This window comes from Hippocampus guttulatus, chromosome 5 (genome assembly GCF_054856545.1).
Source record: "Hippocampus guttulatus isolate MCC_2025c chromosome 5, RoL_Hgut_1.0, whole genome shotgun sequence".
NCBI classification, from domain to species: Eukaryota; Metazoa; Chordata; class Actinopteri; order Syngnathiformes; family Syngnathidae; genus Hippocampus; species Hippocampus guttulatus.
In genome coordinates, this window is record NC_141265.1 from 15,213,894 (window position 1) to 15,233,539 (window position 19,646).

Below are 19,646 nucleotides of genomic sequence, written 5' to 3' on the forward strand. Positions count from 1 at the left end.
ATATTGTATTATAGATTTTTAAAATTCTAATTGTATTTAATTCTCAAATGATTTTATTGATATTTCCATACTGAGGATTAGAAGCATTTTTTAGTGCAATCTCAATTTAAATAACGTTTGACTGTACCTCCGTGTAATTGAATTTACAGTGGGATTTGAGGAGGCGGCGTGGAGAGAAGAGGGGAAGGGTGGGGAGGTGGGGTGGGATTAATGGGCGGGGCCAAGGACCGAGAGCCAATGGCAGCGCAGTAAAGCAAAGCCACTCGCTCAGTCGGCGTCTTGAGCTGCTGGACGGAGCGCGCACTCTCCCGAGGCTCTCGGACACACACACACAACCGAATCTCGACACCCACACTCACGGATACAGACACGAAGAAGAGCTACGCAAGTCGCGCGCGTGGGATTCACCGCATTTGGTTTGGTTTTCGTAAAATGGCTCATTTATGAAGAGGACGCGGCTGGATGCGCACCTAAACAAGTGTCTCCCTTTGACTAAAGCTCATCAAGCCGGACACCGAGACAGACCAGAGGAGGTACCGCGGTCTCCCCCTCCCTTCGCTTACTTCTCATTTGGATTGATTGATCTGGTCTCCAAGCCTCCCCTCCCTTCCCTTACGCGAAGTGACAAAAGTTGTGTGGACTACCTGGATTTCTGACGTGGCCATCTCTCTCCCGCGATCATTTTTTTTGGTGTGTGTGTGTGACAGAGTTGTCCCCAAGCACCCTAGGGTGCGCTCCTCGTCATTCACCTTGTTGTCGCACCCCCTAAAGATCCAACACGAGAAAGGGCGGAGGGGGGACATATATCCCCAGCTCCGAGGGACACGCGCCGCATTGGACCGGTCCGAACCGAGCGCCCGTGAATGAGACACCCTCACCTGCCGCCACACCAACGACGAGGAATACGTGGCCAACTTTTGCCGTAGTGATGCTGCAAGTGGAAATGATCCTCGCCGTCTGCCTGGTGCTGTGGATGTGTGTTTTTAGCCAGGAGCCCAGTTCCAAAGTGGTGGCAGACCGCTACGCCGTCTTCTGGAACCGGACTAACGCCAAGTAAGTCACCTCGCCGTCTTCCCAGGGCGGGCCCCGCTCCGGCTTGCTGACCGGTGGGGCGAGCAGGGCGGCTTCGGGTGTGTATCTCTCCGCAGTTATGGCCACCGCCGGTTGTGGCGTAGACAATCCGAATATGCAAAATCTTGGCCATTTTCCGTTCAAACCATGCGAGCAAAAGGAGCTGCGACAGACGGATACAGGGCGTCTCTATCTCTGTCCTGATCCCATTAACACGACACTACATCGAACTTATCCAAATCGTATGGGGGGGGGGGGGGGGGGGAGTCTCGTTGTACCCGCTGGCTCACTTTAATTTGAGACAAAACTGAGCAGGATCTCTGCAAAGTAAAATAAAATCTTTTTATAGCAGAAATGCAATATAATTAGATTGTAATTTCTGCCGTAACGCACTGTATGAAATAATGAGTAAGTGATTTTCTACTCCATTGTGTTTTTTTTATGGCAGTTGTTGCTTTCCCCATATCAGTGGTGAGTTAAATTTAATTAAAAAAAACTGAAATCATATTCAGCACCTTTCTTACTATTCTCCTTGAAATGCAATTTACACAAACGTGGAGAACCTTTTTCAAGAAAGAAAAGCTATACAGTTTTTATGATTTTGCTGGGCTTTTTTTTTTTTTTTTGCGTACTTTAAGCTACTAAATTGCATAAAGGTTCCCGGTGCAAAACCACAAACCTGATCCTTCCAATACTAACATGAAACCGCAAACTTGTATAACTTTTGTCTTAACTTTTACTGTGTAAACCTTTCCACACCAAACTACATTCAGCATTTTGGCCTTCTTTTGACACTCCGGTAAGGAATTAATGCACGCCCGAAATTTAACAATGGCTCAAAACTACATTCTAAAAACGGCAGCCAGATTTTTCTCAAGCCTGAATGTGTAAGACTTGCAGCCGATCCATGGCACGGAGTGAGGCGCAAGTTAAGAATTTAGAAGTTTGAGAGACCTTGCCTACTTTTCTATTGAGCCAGCCATGTTGCACTTCTTAGTCAGGCGTTTCCCTTTCTCGGGTCCGACTGAGCAGCTTTGTCTCAGGCTTGTTAATTCGAAACACTTCCAGTAGATTTGTTTTCACCCAGCTGGGTGAATGGAAATGAATATTTGTTGAGTAAGAAAAATAAAATAAAACCCCCTATTCTTTATAATTCACATTTTGGGCCATTTCCTAAAAGTTTTCCTGGATTTGCATTTGAAGCTTGTAAAGACGAGGGTCATTTGTTGGAGCAGTTTAGTGGTCGCGTTTACGAAGTCCAACGGCGTGTGTAGATCTTGTCGTTGATATCTTTGCGCTTGACGACGGGTTTCGGTCGCTGAGTCGACCTGCCGTTATTGACTTTATTTTCCTCTCGCCGTAATTTTGACCTGGATTCCTGCCGTTGATGGACATCCATTCATTGGACTGTATTTTGTTTTCTCCCTTTTTCTTCAGCGAGAAAGTTTTGACTCGACTGGACGCTCTGTTAACTTGATTTTTTCCAGATGTGCGGACAGGTTTTCCCACTTTCAGCTCATAGTACCAAATTGAAGTAAAAGTCGCTAACATCGAGAGGAGGGGAATATGAGAAGTTTGGACCGAGCTGGGTTCGTGTTTGGCTTCTTTCTGATGCGTACAGTGTGAAGTAAAGCTGAGCTTTGAGCCTTGTTGGTCCTCTAAAGTCCGTGTTTTGCCTTGAGGAAGGAAACTTTTTTTTTTTTTGGTGTGTGTGTGTGTGTTCATTTTTAAGATCTTGTAAGGTTGCTAATTCCAATCGGGGGTCGGTTCATATGCAAATTCGCTTCATTTGTTTGACTCTCGTCCCTCCAGGTCATGTTAACTGTCCTAAACCAAACTTGTCCTGTTGATGAGGCCAACTGACAAACATCAAACTCATCCTTTTGTGCCCTAATTGGTGAAAGCTGCTCCCGCTTTTTTGTTCTTGAGGCCATTCCGATCAATTTCGGTGTCAGCTCTGCACACGGAAAAGTGATCCCATCTCTCTGGGAGTCCAGTGCGCTCCATTGTAATGAAGCAAGGCGTCCTAAATGATGCAGCAGGTGACTTGAAAAGTGTCAAGCTGGCATCATTTCAGGCTAACTCTTGGAGAAGGAACCGTTTAGCCGCCATTCGTTTTTCCACTCGCCAAAACCGCAGATTCTCCCGGCTGGAAAATGACTAGCTTGAGGGAATTAATCACCCCAAATGTGTTTGGTTTGTCTAAAAATCTCTTTGGTTTCTGATTTATGATGCCCAAGTTGGACGTACCACGTCCTTATATGTCATATTACGCTCCAACTTCATTACCGGGCAGAAAGCCACACAATTTAAACATATTTATGTTTCCAGTGCGATCACAATCACCTCCAAATTAAAGTATTGCTTTAAAATATGTCAATTCATTAAATTTAATTTTTCATTAATTAATTTTTTAAGAACTGATTTTCAAACTGCTCCAGTGAGTGTACGTGTAATGTGGGCGGGCAGTTGGTTCAGTAATTTGGGAGCTTTCAGCTTTTAAGAAGAAAAAAAAGGTTACGCAGGTTTGAATTTCTTCAACATACTTTTCCATCAGTGCAAGCGTTTGGCAATCGGAGGCTGAGGGGATTTCCTGGCTGTTTGCTTGGCTTCAATCCATCTTTGTCTACCAATTCCACTCTAAGTCCAAGAACTTGAAGTCAACTTTACAAAACCTCACTTTGTCATGAGAGCCACGTTTCCATCTGTCTTCCGCCTTCATTTTGCGTTCTGGCCAGTCGAGGAGTGTTTGGAGAAGTCTTAATAGGTGTCCTCGCAGGGTTCATTCAGCTCGAAACGTCTTCTAAATAAAGAGACGTTTCTCTCGGGCGGCGTTTGTCCTTTGCCATTCAGCCGGCTGCCTTTGCTTGTGAGTATTTATTCGAATGAGAGGACAGACGAGTGCCCTTTCTTCTGCGACATGTTCGCACTAAGCCTTCCTCCCTTGTCGCCTCTCTATCTCCTTGTCCGGGCGCTTGCTCATGTATGAATACGCTTAGATATTTCGGGAGTCCCTCTGCATGCGATGGCGGACTCTCAAGAGGTCAGGATGACTCGGGGAGGTCACAGGACGGGAGCGCAGAAAGTTTGAAGGTGTTATTTATGACAGCCGGTGCGGTTTTGACCGTGCAAAGTGATTTTTGAGTTTCAATCTGTACATTATTGTTCACTCCTTACACTAACCAAATGGAGGGAAACTGTTGTTGCTCCAAGAATTGTTTTACTTAGAACACAGGTTTTATTTTGAGCATCTCCGTAATGTTGTCAGTGCCATATTTCAACTCATTGAGTGCGGGGAAGATGGACCAAGCACAAGGTGGCGTTAATGTGCGAGAATCGTGACTCTCCTCTGAGTTTTTTTTTCGATTTAGAAAAAAAAAAAATCTGTCCTAAAATCTGAATTTGATAAACCATTTTAAAATTACAGATCAACAAGAGAAAATGTGTGGGTTTTTTTTAGATCGATTGAAGAATCGATTCATTGGCCGTTACGAATTTTGTCGGGATTGCTTGATGATGATATTTTTCGAAGCAAGTGAGGCAAAACGCAGTGCATTGTTTGTTCTACCCACCTAAGTCATTTTTTTAAACCTTTTTTTTGGTCATTTTTTGTTGTCATTAAAGATTCGGTTGGAAATAAAAACATCGGCGTGGAAAAACACACATTCCTCGGCATTCCCTGCCTTCCAATGTGTATGGAAAATGACAAATAATGCTGGTCAACAATTTTTTATGACAGTTTTTCATTAGAAATGCCAGTAAAACCTTTCTTGATATATATATTTTTTTGCGCTCATTCCGAATCACCCCATATTTTTTTTCATACTATGAGCACAACTACTACAACTAATGTACCAATAATATATCATATTGTGATATACAGTATGTAGTAACATTTATGAAAAAAGGGATAGGTTCAGCAACCGCTGGAATTTTATTCTGAAATGTCATATCTATAAAATTATTGTAACATCCGCATTGCGTGAGCTTTTCTAGGTCACACTTGAAAACAAACTGTCCTAATTACATTACTCTATGTTTTTTATGTTCAAAACAAACCATGAAAATATCTCAAAAACCAGATATGTTAGAAGAGGTACAAGACTCTTTTGCAATTAGCTTCAAAAATACATCTAGGTACACGTAAAGCCAATTCTGATTAAAATTTGCAATTGACCAATGGAATAAATTAATTGATTAAGTTCTCTGGAGTGTAGAAATTATATTTGTAATGAATAAATAAAGAAATTAAGCCTATCAAGGCTTAAAAAAAAACTACAGAATATGTGGAGAATAGCTCCGAATTAGGTTTAGCCAATGTGCATTACAAACAAAAGGAAAAGGCGTGTTGCTTGTTTGTGTTGAGGATTTAAAAAAAAATTGCATTAGCGTAGTTTGTAAAGACGCATTTTGCGTGAAAATTCAAAGAAACCAATTAACAAAACAACACCAGCAGCAGCAGCACTTCAAAACAGTTCAATGTGATCATTCAACAATTCAGTGTAAATTGTTGAAAAACGGAGTGCGCAAAAATTGGCCCAGCGCCACGTGGCGACATGACAGAGTGTGAAAAAATATCAAGGATGAAAATGTCTGGAAACTGAATTTGCGCCAGTAATATCCTGTTTTCTTCTCTAGCCCGTGTGAAAGTACCGGTAGTCATATTCTAGCAGCGTTAATGAATTGAAAAACATACTTTTATAGTCCATTTTAGCACTACTGTACATACTGTATGTATGTATGCACGTTATAAAGAACATTCCTTTTTATTTATTTTATTATTATTATTTTTTGTCTCGGCTTGCGTTATTGTGTTTTGCAAATAGCAGGGCTGGTTTCCTAAACAAATGGACTCCTGTCAACGCTCTCCATTGGGCTTCTTGTTACCTGTCGCACACCGTAACTGCTTGTGTGGCCTCCCGAGGGGCCACATGGAAATTGAACAATAATATGATTTAGTGCAATATTATTTGAGGGTAATGCTGATATATATTTTTTAAAAACACACGTTGACTAGCTTAGATTGCACGAATGACTGAGTGTTTGACAATATGGTAATATGCTGATCTATCATGTCTTTTACTGGAATTTTTTATTTTATTTTATTTTTAACTCTCTTTCGTCTGCTCTTTACCTCTGTTGGAGGACTGATTAGTTCTCAGTAATGACCCCCTGCTCTGCAGTCTTTCTTTCGCCTGCGGGACCGGCAGCCACCAGCTCTGACTTGAGCTGCGAGGTCCAAAAGTGGAGGCGACAGAGTGCGATCAGGAGGAGGAGGCAGAAAAACACAAAACAATGTTTGCAAGCGGGGATGATTTAAATGAGAAAAAGTTTTTTTTTTTTCCCTTGGTTTGGTCAAGGTTTAGATGTCACATTGTGTTTTCTCAACAGACCTGTAAATGCACTTTCCATTTAGATTAGATTTTTTTTTTTTTTTTTTTTTTTTTAAATCAAACAAGAAAATGAGGCCGGCAGGCAGCAGTCAATGTGGAGTCAGTGTGCTTGGCAGAGCAGCTGCTCTTTCGGCGTGTGGCGGCGGTGGAGAGCCGAGGACTTTTTGGCCGTGACCCTCGTGCAGCCGCTACACTGCACACTGAAGAAATATTGTTGGTCAGGCGCGAAACAGGATATGTAACCCTATTCAAGTAAAGGCAGCTTACACTTTTCAACAGAATTTCTCCCTTTTTTCTACATAATATCGCTCAGCAGTATTCACATTTTCAGAGGGGCATTTCATTAAGTAAACTATAGAATGTCGTTAGCGCAACAGCATCTTTGCCCGAGTCATTTTTAAAGGTTTCGGAAAACACAAAAAGGAAAAAAAACCGCAACCAATTACACAAGAAGAGCCCAGTTGCCTCGATTCAATCTTTGCAGATCTTTTATTTATTTTTGGTGATATTATGACAGTGAGTTAAAATTACTGACTTATGCTCTCTAGGCAAACAATATTTACAAGTGCTTCTAATATTTTGGCCTCATTGAAGCTAAATAAAATTCATACCGGTAATCGGATACGAGCCCTTTCTACACCGCCGCAAACTATAACCACAATGACAAACATGTTCAAGTGACTACCGCTCCGACTGTCAAAATCACTCGGCTCCATCATTCTCCCCACCGCGTTTTGTGTAAAAATTCAACATTTATTTCAACATTCATTTCAATTCCTCAGTGACTGTTGATTTATCTGAATGCTGCAGGTGGATACTGGAAGGAGTACAATTTGACGTTTTGGCCCTGACAAAGCTGTTTTAGTGGCTGCTATGTTTGGAAAGGAAGAATTCTTGTATCTGTCCTCATTAGTTGGCGCAGGTGTATGTAATGTTGTGACTGCTGAGTGACTTTATATTGTATGTTATACGGAACCTGGCTACATGTCTCCATTTTAAGAGCCCTTTTCACTGGAGTGGGATGTCATCTTAAATTGAAAAATATGGACGGCAGTTAATAGCAGGCGGTCTCATTTCACTCTCACGTTCCCTACTCCCTTGACTGGGACCCAGATCTTAATGCTCCGGTTTTTGTTTTCACAATAATCGCTCCAAGGTCAGATGGAGTGCTGAAATGCTGCTATCAGCGGAACAATCTGTCTTGTATTCAACCCTTTTGTAAAGAACTTGGACGCATTGCTAGGAATTAACTGGCTTATGCAGCAACTTCATGTCCAAAGAGAGATCTTTTACCCCAACAATTTTCTTTGGCTGCGAGTCACTTAGTTAAGTTTCTTGCCTGTTTTGCATTGCCGAGTGGCTTACTCAAAAACATCAATGGCGTGCAAAGTGCCGCGCGGTTACCGGTGCCTTTTCTTAAGTGAATTTGCTGCTTTGGGTAAAGCCACTTCAAGTGTTGTGTTTTTGCTCTGAAGTGGATTTGAACGTGTCTGTCAATATGAGCAAAGCAGACTTGGCTGGACATGGACGCACTGGAGGCATGAGTGTAATTTAATCAAACTGCATCCAGATTGTTTTTAATTGACAGGGTTGCTGCCAGTTCTGATAAGAACCAAAACGCTATTCCAGGAATCTTGTAGATGACACGGGGAAAATGGCGCTGCCGTATCCATGCTGGGGCTTCTCTGCTCTGTAAGATGGTGGCCCACAAGCAGCTGTTCCTGCAGTAACGCTTGGTTGAGCTATCACCGCTGACCAGAGAGCGGTGCTGCTGAGGGAGGCTCGTTGGGACCTCTGCTCTTCTACACCCCCCCCCCCCCCCCCCCTTCCTTCATGTGCACAGTTTTAAATCCATCTGCCGGTTTCAACCAGCCCTTTTTGCTCTGGATGATTTGACCTTGTTAAATTCATTTACTGTCCGACTTCCTTTGGCTTTACAGGAACCACACCCGCTCGTAAAGTCCCAAACGACTTCAGGATTCCAATTGTATTTATTTATTTATTAGTATCTGTCACCATCCGGCTGGAAAATGTGAGGGGAGCAACTAGGATTGACATTTTCTTTTTTTTTTTTTCCTTCCTTAAGGCCAGACTTATTTTCCACAGATAATTCTGGTCATGTTTGGCTGCGCCCAGACCTTTCTGCAGCATTTTCCTTATTTAACTCAGGGGGGTTGAAGTGGGGTGGGGTGGGGGGTGTCGTGGGGGAGTAGTGACTGGATGTTTTTCTAGCTGGACCACAGTGTGGAGAATAGATCCCACAAGGGAACACATCTCCAGCTCGTGAATAAAGACCTAATTGATGGGTTTCAGCCGGGTTGTAAATGATTCGTGTGCTTATTCGTCTTGACCGGCTGGGAAACAGTCAGACGGCACGCTTTTATGTGGCACTTTCAGAAGTGAAACAGATTCTTTGCCGTTTCTCACATTGGCACTATAAAGTTGCCAAAAGATAACATTTTAAAATTGAGCATATTGTCATGGGCACTTTGCTTGCAGGGGAATGAAAAAAAAAAACAACAGAATTGTGGCACACAAATCCATATTTGTGAAAATAAGCTGCCAATAAAATGTATGAAATCATACAGAGTCATTTGCCAACCACGTCTAAGACAGAAATGACAAAAATCCATCTATGCCTCCTCGAATGCCAAATAATCAGGCAAATATTTTACTTTCATAGCTCATTCAAATGAGTGATTAGCATATTAATGACCTAATCATTTAACTCAAATTGTCTATTTTTCCAATCTGTAATTAAATCATTTAATTTGTATTAAATTAGGCTTTTTTTTTTTTTTTTGGTAATAGCAGTTTTCGAATAATAAAGGTGCATTGTTTTTTTGTTTTTTTTGGTAGAAAAGCTACTAAATTCTTCCTGGCCAATAATAAGCTTGCTGCCTTTGCCTGCTTGAGTAGAGAAAACTACAAGCAGCCAATGTCGCCCCCACTACCTCCATCACCAAAGCTGGGCCGTTCAACTGAAAGGCAGCCATTGTTCTGCTCTCCCTGTCCACTTTACATGGGCTGAAAGTAATGCATGCACTTTAAATAGAGGCAGAAAAAGGGAGCGAAGGCAGGGGAGCGAAGGGAGAGCCAAGTGAATGGTGAAGGGAAACCGAGAGCCGGACTTGTAGTAAGCTTTTGGAGGAGTGAAAAAAAAAATAGACGGCAAGACTAGAGTGAAGTCAACGCCAGACATGAGGGGGAGACGCTTGTAGTAGCTGCGGGTGAGGAGGCCAGCTTGAATGGTGAAGAGACCAGGGGGAGAGAGGTGGCAGCTTCCCCTCATTTGCAACCAGCCGTATCCATCCTCCCTCCGCTTCCATCCTTGTCTGTCCTTGGCAAGATTTAAAGATGCATGTCTCTGGCTGCCTCCCTCGTGGTGACAGAGGTTGGAGGAGTTTGCGGTGGTGGCGGTCCCTCGGGGGAGGAGACTCGACTTCCTTACCCAGTGGAGGTGTCGTCTCTGTGGTTAGTAACCCCGAGGTTATTTTCTGCAGAGACGGGATTAAGCCCCCTAAAGTTCGGACCCCTAGCTTTGTTTCCTTCACACATGCCTTACCTTATGTTTACGGCGGGGGTGGTGGGTGGGTGGGGGGGGGCAGCGGTGTCACGATAGTTGCATCTTGCTTTGTAGCCACTGTGACGCGTCGCATTGTGCCCTTGCGTTTGCCTCTGAAACGCATATATCACAGCGTGTGTAATGTAGCGTCTTAATGGATGGCTTAGCGCCAAAGCACTATATATTTAAATATATCATCTGACGAGACGGACTGGCGCAATAACAGTCAACTGTTTTTTGTCCTCAAAAGTGTGTCTGCAAGTGAAGGTCATAAACGGACTTGTAACAGTCATCGTGATGAATAATGCGCCTAATTATATCCGGTTGTAATTCAAACAAGGTTGCACCTCATCGGGAATGTCTCTCGATTTGTCTTCTGGCCGCGCTTTGCGACATTATATTTTGAAGTCATCTTTCTCTTGTTGCATTTTGGTTGTTTGATGCTTTCCTGGCGATGAAGTGTGAACACGCCGAGGTGTCCAACAGGTAATGTCTAAAACGTGACTCGCAGTGCTTTCATAAAGCAGCATAAACTCACTCCCTTTCATTAATTCTCAAATATTTGACCCAATTCTCCACCCGCCCCTCCTCCTCGAACGCCTTTTTAGTTTTTTTTTCCGTTTCCTGAAGTTGTGTGTGTAATTGTCATTCATTGTTTATGTACGCCGAATGGTGTTCCCGTGTGGTAATTTCCCCCCCACTTCATCCCGAGAGGGAAAACGGCTGATCCCCGGAATGTGTGATGAATCCCATTTCCAGCCTTTCCTCTCATCTCAGCCCTGCGTTGAATGAGTCTGAATATCAACTCTGCATAACTAAATATGACACCCCGATGAACACAAACCAACAAAAGCAGACACCCACTGACTCATACCCGCATACACACACAAACGCGCACACTGGTCTGGTTCAGGAGGCGCACTTCATTATTTCTTCACTGATGTGTTCAAGTTGCAAAAGACATGCTGTTTCTTTTTTTTTTTCTTCTTTTTTTTGTCTCCTGCTTGTTTATTTTTTCACTGTGAGTCAGTGAGCATCAAGCTGGAGGGTGCAGCAGCCTTTGAACTGTGCCCTATCCCATGACTGCAGCTTGGGGTATTAACCCCGAGCCACTGAGAGGCTTAAAAAGCCATCAGCTCATTGTCCTGAGACACCCACATAAAAAAAAAAAAAGACAAAACCTTCCTCTAAAATCGCCCCCATTATTCTCTTTTCCGCCTTCCCTGCTTTCTTAAGAATGCCTCTGCTGGCATTCATATACAGTAAATCAGTTTTTAGGGTCTAATGAGATAAGTGAGACTTAAGGGGAGTCCCTAAAGTGGCCTCCGCTCTCCACATGAACAGATGTGATGAGTGCTGCCGATGGCTACGTCCTTGGCTGAGTGCATCGCCCCCTCAACACAAATTGCTCATGTTTTTAATCTTGCCATTTGGGCATTCTGAAATCATCACTTACAAAGTGCAGTTTCATCAATTAATCGATTTATCAAATTAATCAGTTATTATCTTGATAATGGATTCCTCGTATGGAGTCCTTATTTAATTTCGAATTGTCCAAATGGGAATTTTAGCTTCTCAACAGTCAATGTTCTCTGTTCCTCCATTATTGCAGATTATATTTGTGCTTTTTTTTTTTTTTTTGTGAGTTAGCTTTTACTTTGAAAAACAGCAATCACCATTTTTCCTCATTTGATGTAATGACCAAACCAGTGAGAAAACAAATTAACATGAATTTTTGTTTGTGCATTTTCTGCACGGTCAATTTGAATTTTCAAAAAATCTGATTCATTAAGTAATCGACAGAATAATCGACGATTGTAACCAGCATTACTCCCAAAAGTCAAATTCTCAACCCAAGTATATGCACCATTTCGATTTGTTGTTGTTTTGAGGGGAGGGGGGATAACAAAAGGACGACAAACACTTGCTGTTATTTTTTACAAACTAATTTTCATGTAAAATTACCCTTCAAGAGATTGTTGAGAAAATAAGATGCATTTCCCGAAATAGCAAGATGAAAATAGTATGCTGTCATAATTCTGGTTATGGTATTAAAAACAACTGTGAGTGTTTGACAATTTCCATCGCTCGTTTTGTTCGTATCCCGCCGTCTCGTCCCCTCCTCCTCAGCTCCAAGTCTCCTGCCGTGGATCCGCGGACTATCGGCCATTTGCTTTCCTCCCATGATTTTGCTCCTCATGCCATATTGTTCTCACGCCCGTCTGAAGGATTACGAGCTCTTTAACTTGACTGTCCTTGTCATCGGCTCTGGCGGTCCTGCTGAGCTGACCCAGCATGGCCACTGCCGAGCCCCAGTGTTGTGGCTGCAGCGAACGACTTAACGCACACGCTGACATCATGTTTGTTCCTATCTAGGGTTCCTTCGCATAAAGCCGCTTGACATATATGCTGAAGGAAATGGAGCCAGACACAATGCAGTTTGAATTTCGAATGTGTTTTAATCTGTTTTCAATCAATCTATATCCATTAAAAAAAAGGCAACAGTAATTAAAGTAATTAAGAATCATTCATTTCTTATATTCGTGAATCTCAATTTTTCAATGATCTCTCACTTCAAGTGTGCCATTGCAAAAACTACTTGTATATACATATTATTTCTTTTCCATTTTTTAAAATACTGACATTTATTATTTTCCCAGACATTTGTAGTAAAAAAGTAAACATGACAATAGATTTTCCTGCACAAGTGTACAACAGAATTACGACTCCAACAAGAGTCTCTTGAGAGTTCCGTTTCACCTGTTGTTCAGTTCTTTTGGGCTGTCCAACATTCCAGTCGGGATTATAGCATGGCATGGCAAACGGAAGCATTAATAAGTAGTATTGGCGGGGATTTTTGTCCCTTCCTACCCCGCCTCCTCCCCTGCCCCCCAGGGGTGACTTTGTGTTTGGCCCGGCTGTTTAGTGGCCGTTAAAGCTTTGACCTTGGACCAACTCAAGAGAAATTAAATGCGCATCTTATTTAAAATGTCCCTGTTATGTATATTTATAAATATAAAATTTCAGGCCATTAGTAATTGTAAAATATGTGTCCCATTAAAAGCATGGATTTTGAAATTTTACAAATAAAAAAAGTACCGTTATGGGAAATATTAACCATCCTTTTTTTTTTTTTTTTTTGCTTGAATAAAATTGTAATTCTATTTTTACAATATTTTCATCCACCAACATCAGAGATTTCTTTCAACATTTAACTTTGGAGGTACAGTAAATATTCCCATCCCGGAATTCTATGGAAAGGAATATCCTTCACCCGTAATAAAAACCTATGCATTAACATTTTGACTACGATATTACGTGTTACCGGAACTTGCGTAAGCGGAAATTCCACTACCCGTAACCCGGATGGAGGTGTAATGCCGCGGGAGCTTAAATACAGGCAACGCCCACCCGATGCGACGGAAAAGACACATTGCTGAAACAAGTTTTCACTTCGCGTTTTTCGATCATCAGATTCTAAACGACGACGTCTAAGTGAGTTTTTATTGCCGTGCGTTTTACTGTAATTGTGAATGATTTTAACTTTATTCACTTACGTCGTGTAGATCATCGCATCGAAACGTAGAAGAACTGTAACGACTGGAGCGGAGCGAGTGAAATGCATCCGTTTGAGCGAGGCTGGACACAAAGTTAAAAAGATCCAGCAGACACTTGGAGTCGGAAAGACGCAAATCTACGAAACTTTAAACAACAAGGCATCGATTCAACTCCTGATGACAAGCCACCATCCAGCAAGGAAGCAATGCAAATGGCAACAAAAATCCTTCAGCATGCACAACAATTACCAGACATCGGTGATCAACGGGACAGTTACTTGCAACTAGCAAGAAAACTGTATGACACGCAGGCAAACATTGTCATAGACCAAAGAATGCATCCAACAAAACAATCCAAAATACACATTTTTTTTCCCAAGACAGAAAAAAATAAACATTAAATACTGTACGTATTTTACTGTTGTGATTTTTTTGGGATACACCTGTATTGCAGTTTTTGTTCTATAAACAGTTTTTGGACAGTATATTTTTGTATTTTATTCATTGTGTTGTTACACGTGCATTTTGTCAACATACTTGCAGGTTCATAAAGGACATGTACCATGCTCATTTCCCAAATGAGGAATTTCTGTTATCGGGACAAATTGGACGGCGCAAACACTAGTCCGTACTAGGGAATATTTACTGTACATGATTTTTATATACGGCAGTGATCAGTAATGAGACGTTCTCTTCTGCCAAAAGATTTTAGTACAGTATTTCTTCTTAGTAAAAAAAAATAAAAAATCAGACAGTGAGCATAAAATAGGATTTTTCTTTTTTTCCTATTTAATTTGTTTTCTTGTTCCCCTTGCAAATATATGCATTTTTAAAATCTTTAAATAATCATTAATACTGTAATTTAGTCACCCCCCCCCCCATAAAGTTTTCCCCCCACCCGTTCTTCTTGCGGTGAGAACCACTCAAGAACCCAAAATGCAAACCAGTCTTTCTGCCCCCCCGTACCTTTTCGCTGGAAAAAGCTGACAATTTGCAGATGTTTCAGCCATAGTATTCTTAATGAGGCGCAGGGCTGATGTTGTTATTAGCCCGTGGGAGAAGAGATGCATTCTATTTGTTGTATTGGATTATAGAGGGAAGGGAATGTTTGTCTTGTAGCAAGCTGATGAAATATTCATTCGTGTCTGTGGTGTCTGAGTCGGAGCTGCATTTGCAAACCTTTGCACGCGATCTGTGGCGATTGAGGTCCAGGTAGACATGTTTTGAACATTAGGGCAGCTTGTCAGAGTTTGTTGCTTTTACTTGTCAACTTTGACAGAAACAACAAACCCAGATCTTTTCATTGGGGTTTCTTGGAGACACATTGACAAGATTCATTCACCAAAGGCATAGCGGAATCAATTTTTCACAATCAGAATCAGATTTATTGGCCATGTATGCAAAAGAACACTCAAGGAATTTACTTCCCAGTTACAACCTATTCAGAGGAACATAGACAAGACAGCAAAAATCAACATGGGGGAGACGGAACAAGAAGCCTGTCGGGTCGCTATTAAGTGCCACGATATCTTAAATGGGAAATTAAAACAGTTGGGAAGAGGAGGCGGGGAAAAAAACAATAAGACTCCAACCATTCTCTCAATGAGAGGATGGTTTGAGCCAGAGGAGAAAAAAACCCCCAAAACAAAACTACACCCACATTTTCCTGCCGTTAAAATGGCGAGAGAGAGTGATTCTGTACATTAAACTCGGGGCACTCGTATACATTTGCGGGAAGAAACCATCTTCCCTGTGTCAGTAGTAGGAAGAACATGGCAATGAGGCGGTTGAATTATTCACATTCATAATCTGCCTTTATGTCCTGCCTCTGAGCTGGGCCCCTCTGTTATTTTAGTGCATAATTGATAGAGCTCAGGAGTGGAAAAGTTAGAATAGCAGAAGTAATGCGAAGCGAAAGTGTAGTCAGGCGGCACAAGAATGGGAAGAGGGCGGGGCACCGATGGAGGTGGGCCCCCGATAGGACTTTTTACACCGCGCTTGTGTCGGCCTTTGCGGGGCTTTAGCGTTTGTAGACCAGCCAGACGAGCAAAGGCGGGGTGGGGGTGGCGAGGAGAGGGGGATAAAAGGGGGATAAGATGGGGATGAAAGAGGCGGGAGGGAGACGGGGGTCCGGAGTAACGAGGCCTGACGCTGAGCCGGCCTAGAATGCGGTCCGTTTTGCCCCCAAAAGTGGCCGCGTAGGACGCAGCTGTGTGTGAAAATAACATTTAAGCCAGCTGAATTTGATGGTGATTGGAAAAGTTTGTCGTTTTATCCGCACGGTAGACACACAATGGAGTGCTGGCCCTCCAGCAAGACTTCTCGCGCTACTTTCTACTCGCCGGCTCGTGCGGGCGAATGGCATCAATAAAGAGCAACCTTGGAGGAAGAGGACCCATTGCCCTTGCACGGCAAAGTAAAGAGAGGCTAAATAAGGATAAATCCTGTGAGAGGACCTCTTAAAATACACGAGAAGACCACATCCACCTATCTTTAACTTTGATAATGTTCTTTCAAGGTTGATATTTGTTTCCTTAAAAGAGGCTGTACTGGCAAAAGACTTGTGAGATGCCACTTGATCAATGAATGGACACGAATCTTAACTCTCTGCCTTAATTTGGGAAGTTTGGACGCCTCTGTCAAAGCCAGCGCACAAAGCAAGGTCCCTTAAATCTTTCACATGTTTTGTGTCAAAAAGCTTGAATAGACCGTTCGATTTGAATTTTGAATCAAACACTTTGAAAAATATTTGAAGCAATACCAATCCCAACCTTCTTAAAATATTGTCCAAAGTCCCGCAGCAATTGAGACAAAATGTGGTGCACCACTTGGAAGCGACCAGCAGAGGCGCTGTTTATTCTTTCCCTACTTCCCTGGAGTCCAGTGAAGAAGACTTTCAACAAAGGGAAAGTTCATTGGCATTAACTTTTCAAACTCCCTCAAAAGCAGAAATATTTTTTGTTCAATGTGACAGAGTCATGGAAACTACAGTTCAGAACGTTCAGAAGGAGATTCCATTCAAAACAAGAAAATGACGAAAATAACTGTCTGATTAATCATGGTTCATGAGAAGTTATGTCAAATGTCCATCGGGCAGAAGCTGTTGTCGGCCACCTGATATTTTCTTTCATTGAAATTCCTCTCAGTGTAAGGACCTGCTTTCACAGTGCTTTTGTAAATATGCTGTGCTTTTTAAACCCATTCCAAGTTAGTTTAAATGGCCCCTCCTTCCACGAACGTCTCAGGTGAAGCTGTTAACACGGCCCCAGGTGTAGTCTATTTAACACCTCTCTGACCCGCAACAAAGCCCGACTAACTGCCGCTGAGCCCTGCCTTTTGTGTTCCGTAACAAAGCCTTTTAGCTTCTAATAACGGCACAGCACCGGTAGTGCAAAATGAAACCCGAGATAGGGTCCGCCACATCAGAGACTTGGTGGGAACTGTTTAATCCGCTTCTCGACAAACCAAACCGAAACACAACAGGCGAGGATCATGTTTGGCAAAGTGGCCTGCTTTGATGTGGGGGTGATCCGATGCCGCTGGTCCAACAGAACCGTGAATGCCTCCCGTCTGTTATAGAGCTTTGGAAGTACATATAGTTGGATAATATAGGGAGTGTGCACTATAATGCTACCTGACAAAAAAACGAGGGTGTCATGTTATTGGGACCTTTCATGAGCGTCTCCTGATTTTGATGTTGAACGTGTATTAGAAATCAGTATTGTGATGTGTGTGTGTGTGTGCGTATATATATATATATATATATATATATATATATATATGTACAGTGTATGTGTATATATTTCCATAATGCCACTTCTAAGTATTCCAAAAGATATTTCACCAGCGTTGCTCCAATATGACCATGAAGCCAGCCGACGAGTGGAAATGTTAATGGCGATACGTCTCACCAAGTCATAAAGGCAATTTACGAGTGCACTTAAGGCCTATACACCTACCGGAGCTGCCCTGTAAAGATGTGGACAGAAGATTGCACCAAACTCCTTCCAATTACACACAGTTAAAAGTATTAAAAGTGGATCGATAAGCGATCGAGGTCCTATTAATCTCAGATTTGCCCATTCGTTTCTAATTAAACTCTCCTTTTTCCTTTCAAATTTGCAGCATTTTACAAGCTCGCCATTGATTTGTGCTATTGTTCTCTTCCTGCGGGCTAAATGCGGCATTGAGTTGTTTTCCCTGACGAGCTCCTCAATAGATGTTTTTAGTTTTTTTTAGGATCCACATTCAACACTTTGTTAGCCTTCTAGAGAGAGAGAGAGAAAGAGACCCCCCCCCCCCCCCGTAAGGACCTTTAATGCGTTCCCTTTCTTTTTGTGTTCGTAAAAGGGTGGGATAATTAAGTTTTCAAAATAATTTTAATGAACTGATCACCCAAGTCGTCATTACTGCTTGGAAACAATGCAAGCAGCCTTCTGTGAAATACAATTTCGGTCATCCGCCGTTTGGAGTATGCGACTACGCTTAGTTGAGCTCCTATGCTAATTTATTGACAGCGTGGCTCTGCATGCCAACCTTGGGCTGCTATCAGTGCCGGCAGGTATGGATTGTGTCTCACGGCGAAGTTAATGGAGAAAATCCTCTTCTAACGTCTTACACCTGCAACACAGACTCGCACGGTTTCAACGTTAATCTCACTCCGATGCCGATCTGACGAGACAGTGTGACCTTTTTACATGCTGACCAAACCTCTGCTTATTACAACACCGGCCCTCAATTAATATGACATGATAGCGTGTTACGGTGCCACTAATTGCGTCGTACAGCAGCGAGATGAGCCAACTGCATTTAATTGCTTGACTTGTTTTAGCATATTTAAACGGCGCTATATTTCAGCCATGCATTAACATAGACAAGCTATGTGCATCCCAAATGCGGTTATTTTCTGTTCTGTAATGAACCCTCACATTTAAGGCTAATTTAGTGCAATTAGCGGGCGAGAGTTTAATCAAGAAATGCCATTGCAGAAGCCTGCCGATGCCATTTAGTTTAACTACCACCAGCTGACGGATGATTGAGGATAAACTGATTTTTTTTTGTTTTTTTTTAAGGCTGAACAGTTATCTGAACAAGTGTTATTTATGTACATGTTTTAAGTCTCGGCAGCGTGAGCTAAATGTCAACACAAAGATCACATTAGCAGCTCAGGGTTTTTGTAAGTGTCCCGTGTCTCGGTTCATTGAACATCTCCATTTTGAAAACCACTCAGATCTGAAGGATCCATTTTTGTTCCTTGCTTTCCGTTAAAACCTGTTGGGGAATACGCGGCGTCCTTCATACTGACCTTCCCATTCGATTGCATGTTATTGTATATTTCATGCAAATATACATATCTGGACTCCAAATAATTCTTCTCCTTCTGGCTTTGTTTACCCTGATTGTTTGGCCTCTTTAATTGGAAATTTTTCCAGTGTTTTACCGTCTCGTAATGATTTTATTGCAGGCTGTTTTATACCAGTGTCCAAACCTGCAGGCCTGGGGAAGATTTAGTGTGTTGCTTCTGCTCCGTACTGAGCTTTAATTGGAAGGTCAAGGGGACGTGTTTTAGACTAGCAGGAGATCAGCACGCAGCGCCGATGTAAAGGTTATCCAAATCCACCCGCAGACATGAAGATGTACCGTAATTGTCTTATTATTTTCGTAAGCCTAAGGATGGTGAATATTGCACAGCTCAATTATGCCTTGAAAGCATCGTTAGTGTCGATTTTATTGCACGCACCCCGTGTGCATCATTTTGTATTCTGCCATGAGAGATGCGTGTGCTATTTTGAAAATATTTGCAGGTGAAATAGCCGTCCTCTCACACCAGGAAGATTCCCAGCCACGGCGTCTCTCTTTGGAACAGCTGCCTGTGCCCGTGCGTGGAAGGCTCAGACATCTGTGTGCTTGACGCGCCGTGGGTCCGAGGGGCTCCCTTTCTCCATTTCGTGCCGCCTTTCGTGTCTATCGCCAGCCAGCCCTTCTCCTCTGCTTGCCTGGTCTTGTGCTGTCGAGGGGCTTTGGGGTTGGCGCGAGGAGTGCGGCGGCCAGTTAGATAAG

At 42.5% G+C, this 19,646-nt stretch overlaps 1 protein-coding gene across 2 annotated transcripts in view; it reads left to right on the forward strand.

Moving 5' to 3' along the window:
* Positions 1 to 283: 283 nt before the first annotated feature.
* efna5b (ephrin-A5b) overlaps positions 284 to 19,646 on the forward strand; it is an 88,092-nt gene continuing 68,729 nt past the window's right edge. For both annotated transcript variants that reach the window (XM_086112219.1, XM_086112220.1), the window contains exon 1: positions 284 to 1,053. In XM_086112219.1, coding sequence (XP_085968345.1) covers positions 929 to 1,053 — 125 coding nt within the window. In that variant the 5' untranslated portion in view covers positions 284 to 928. The remainder of the gene's footprint in view (positions 1,054 to 19,646) is intronic.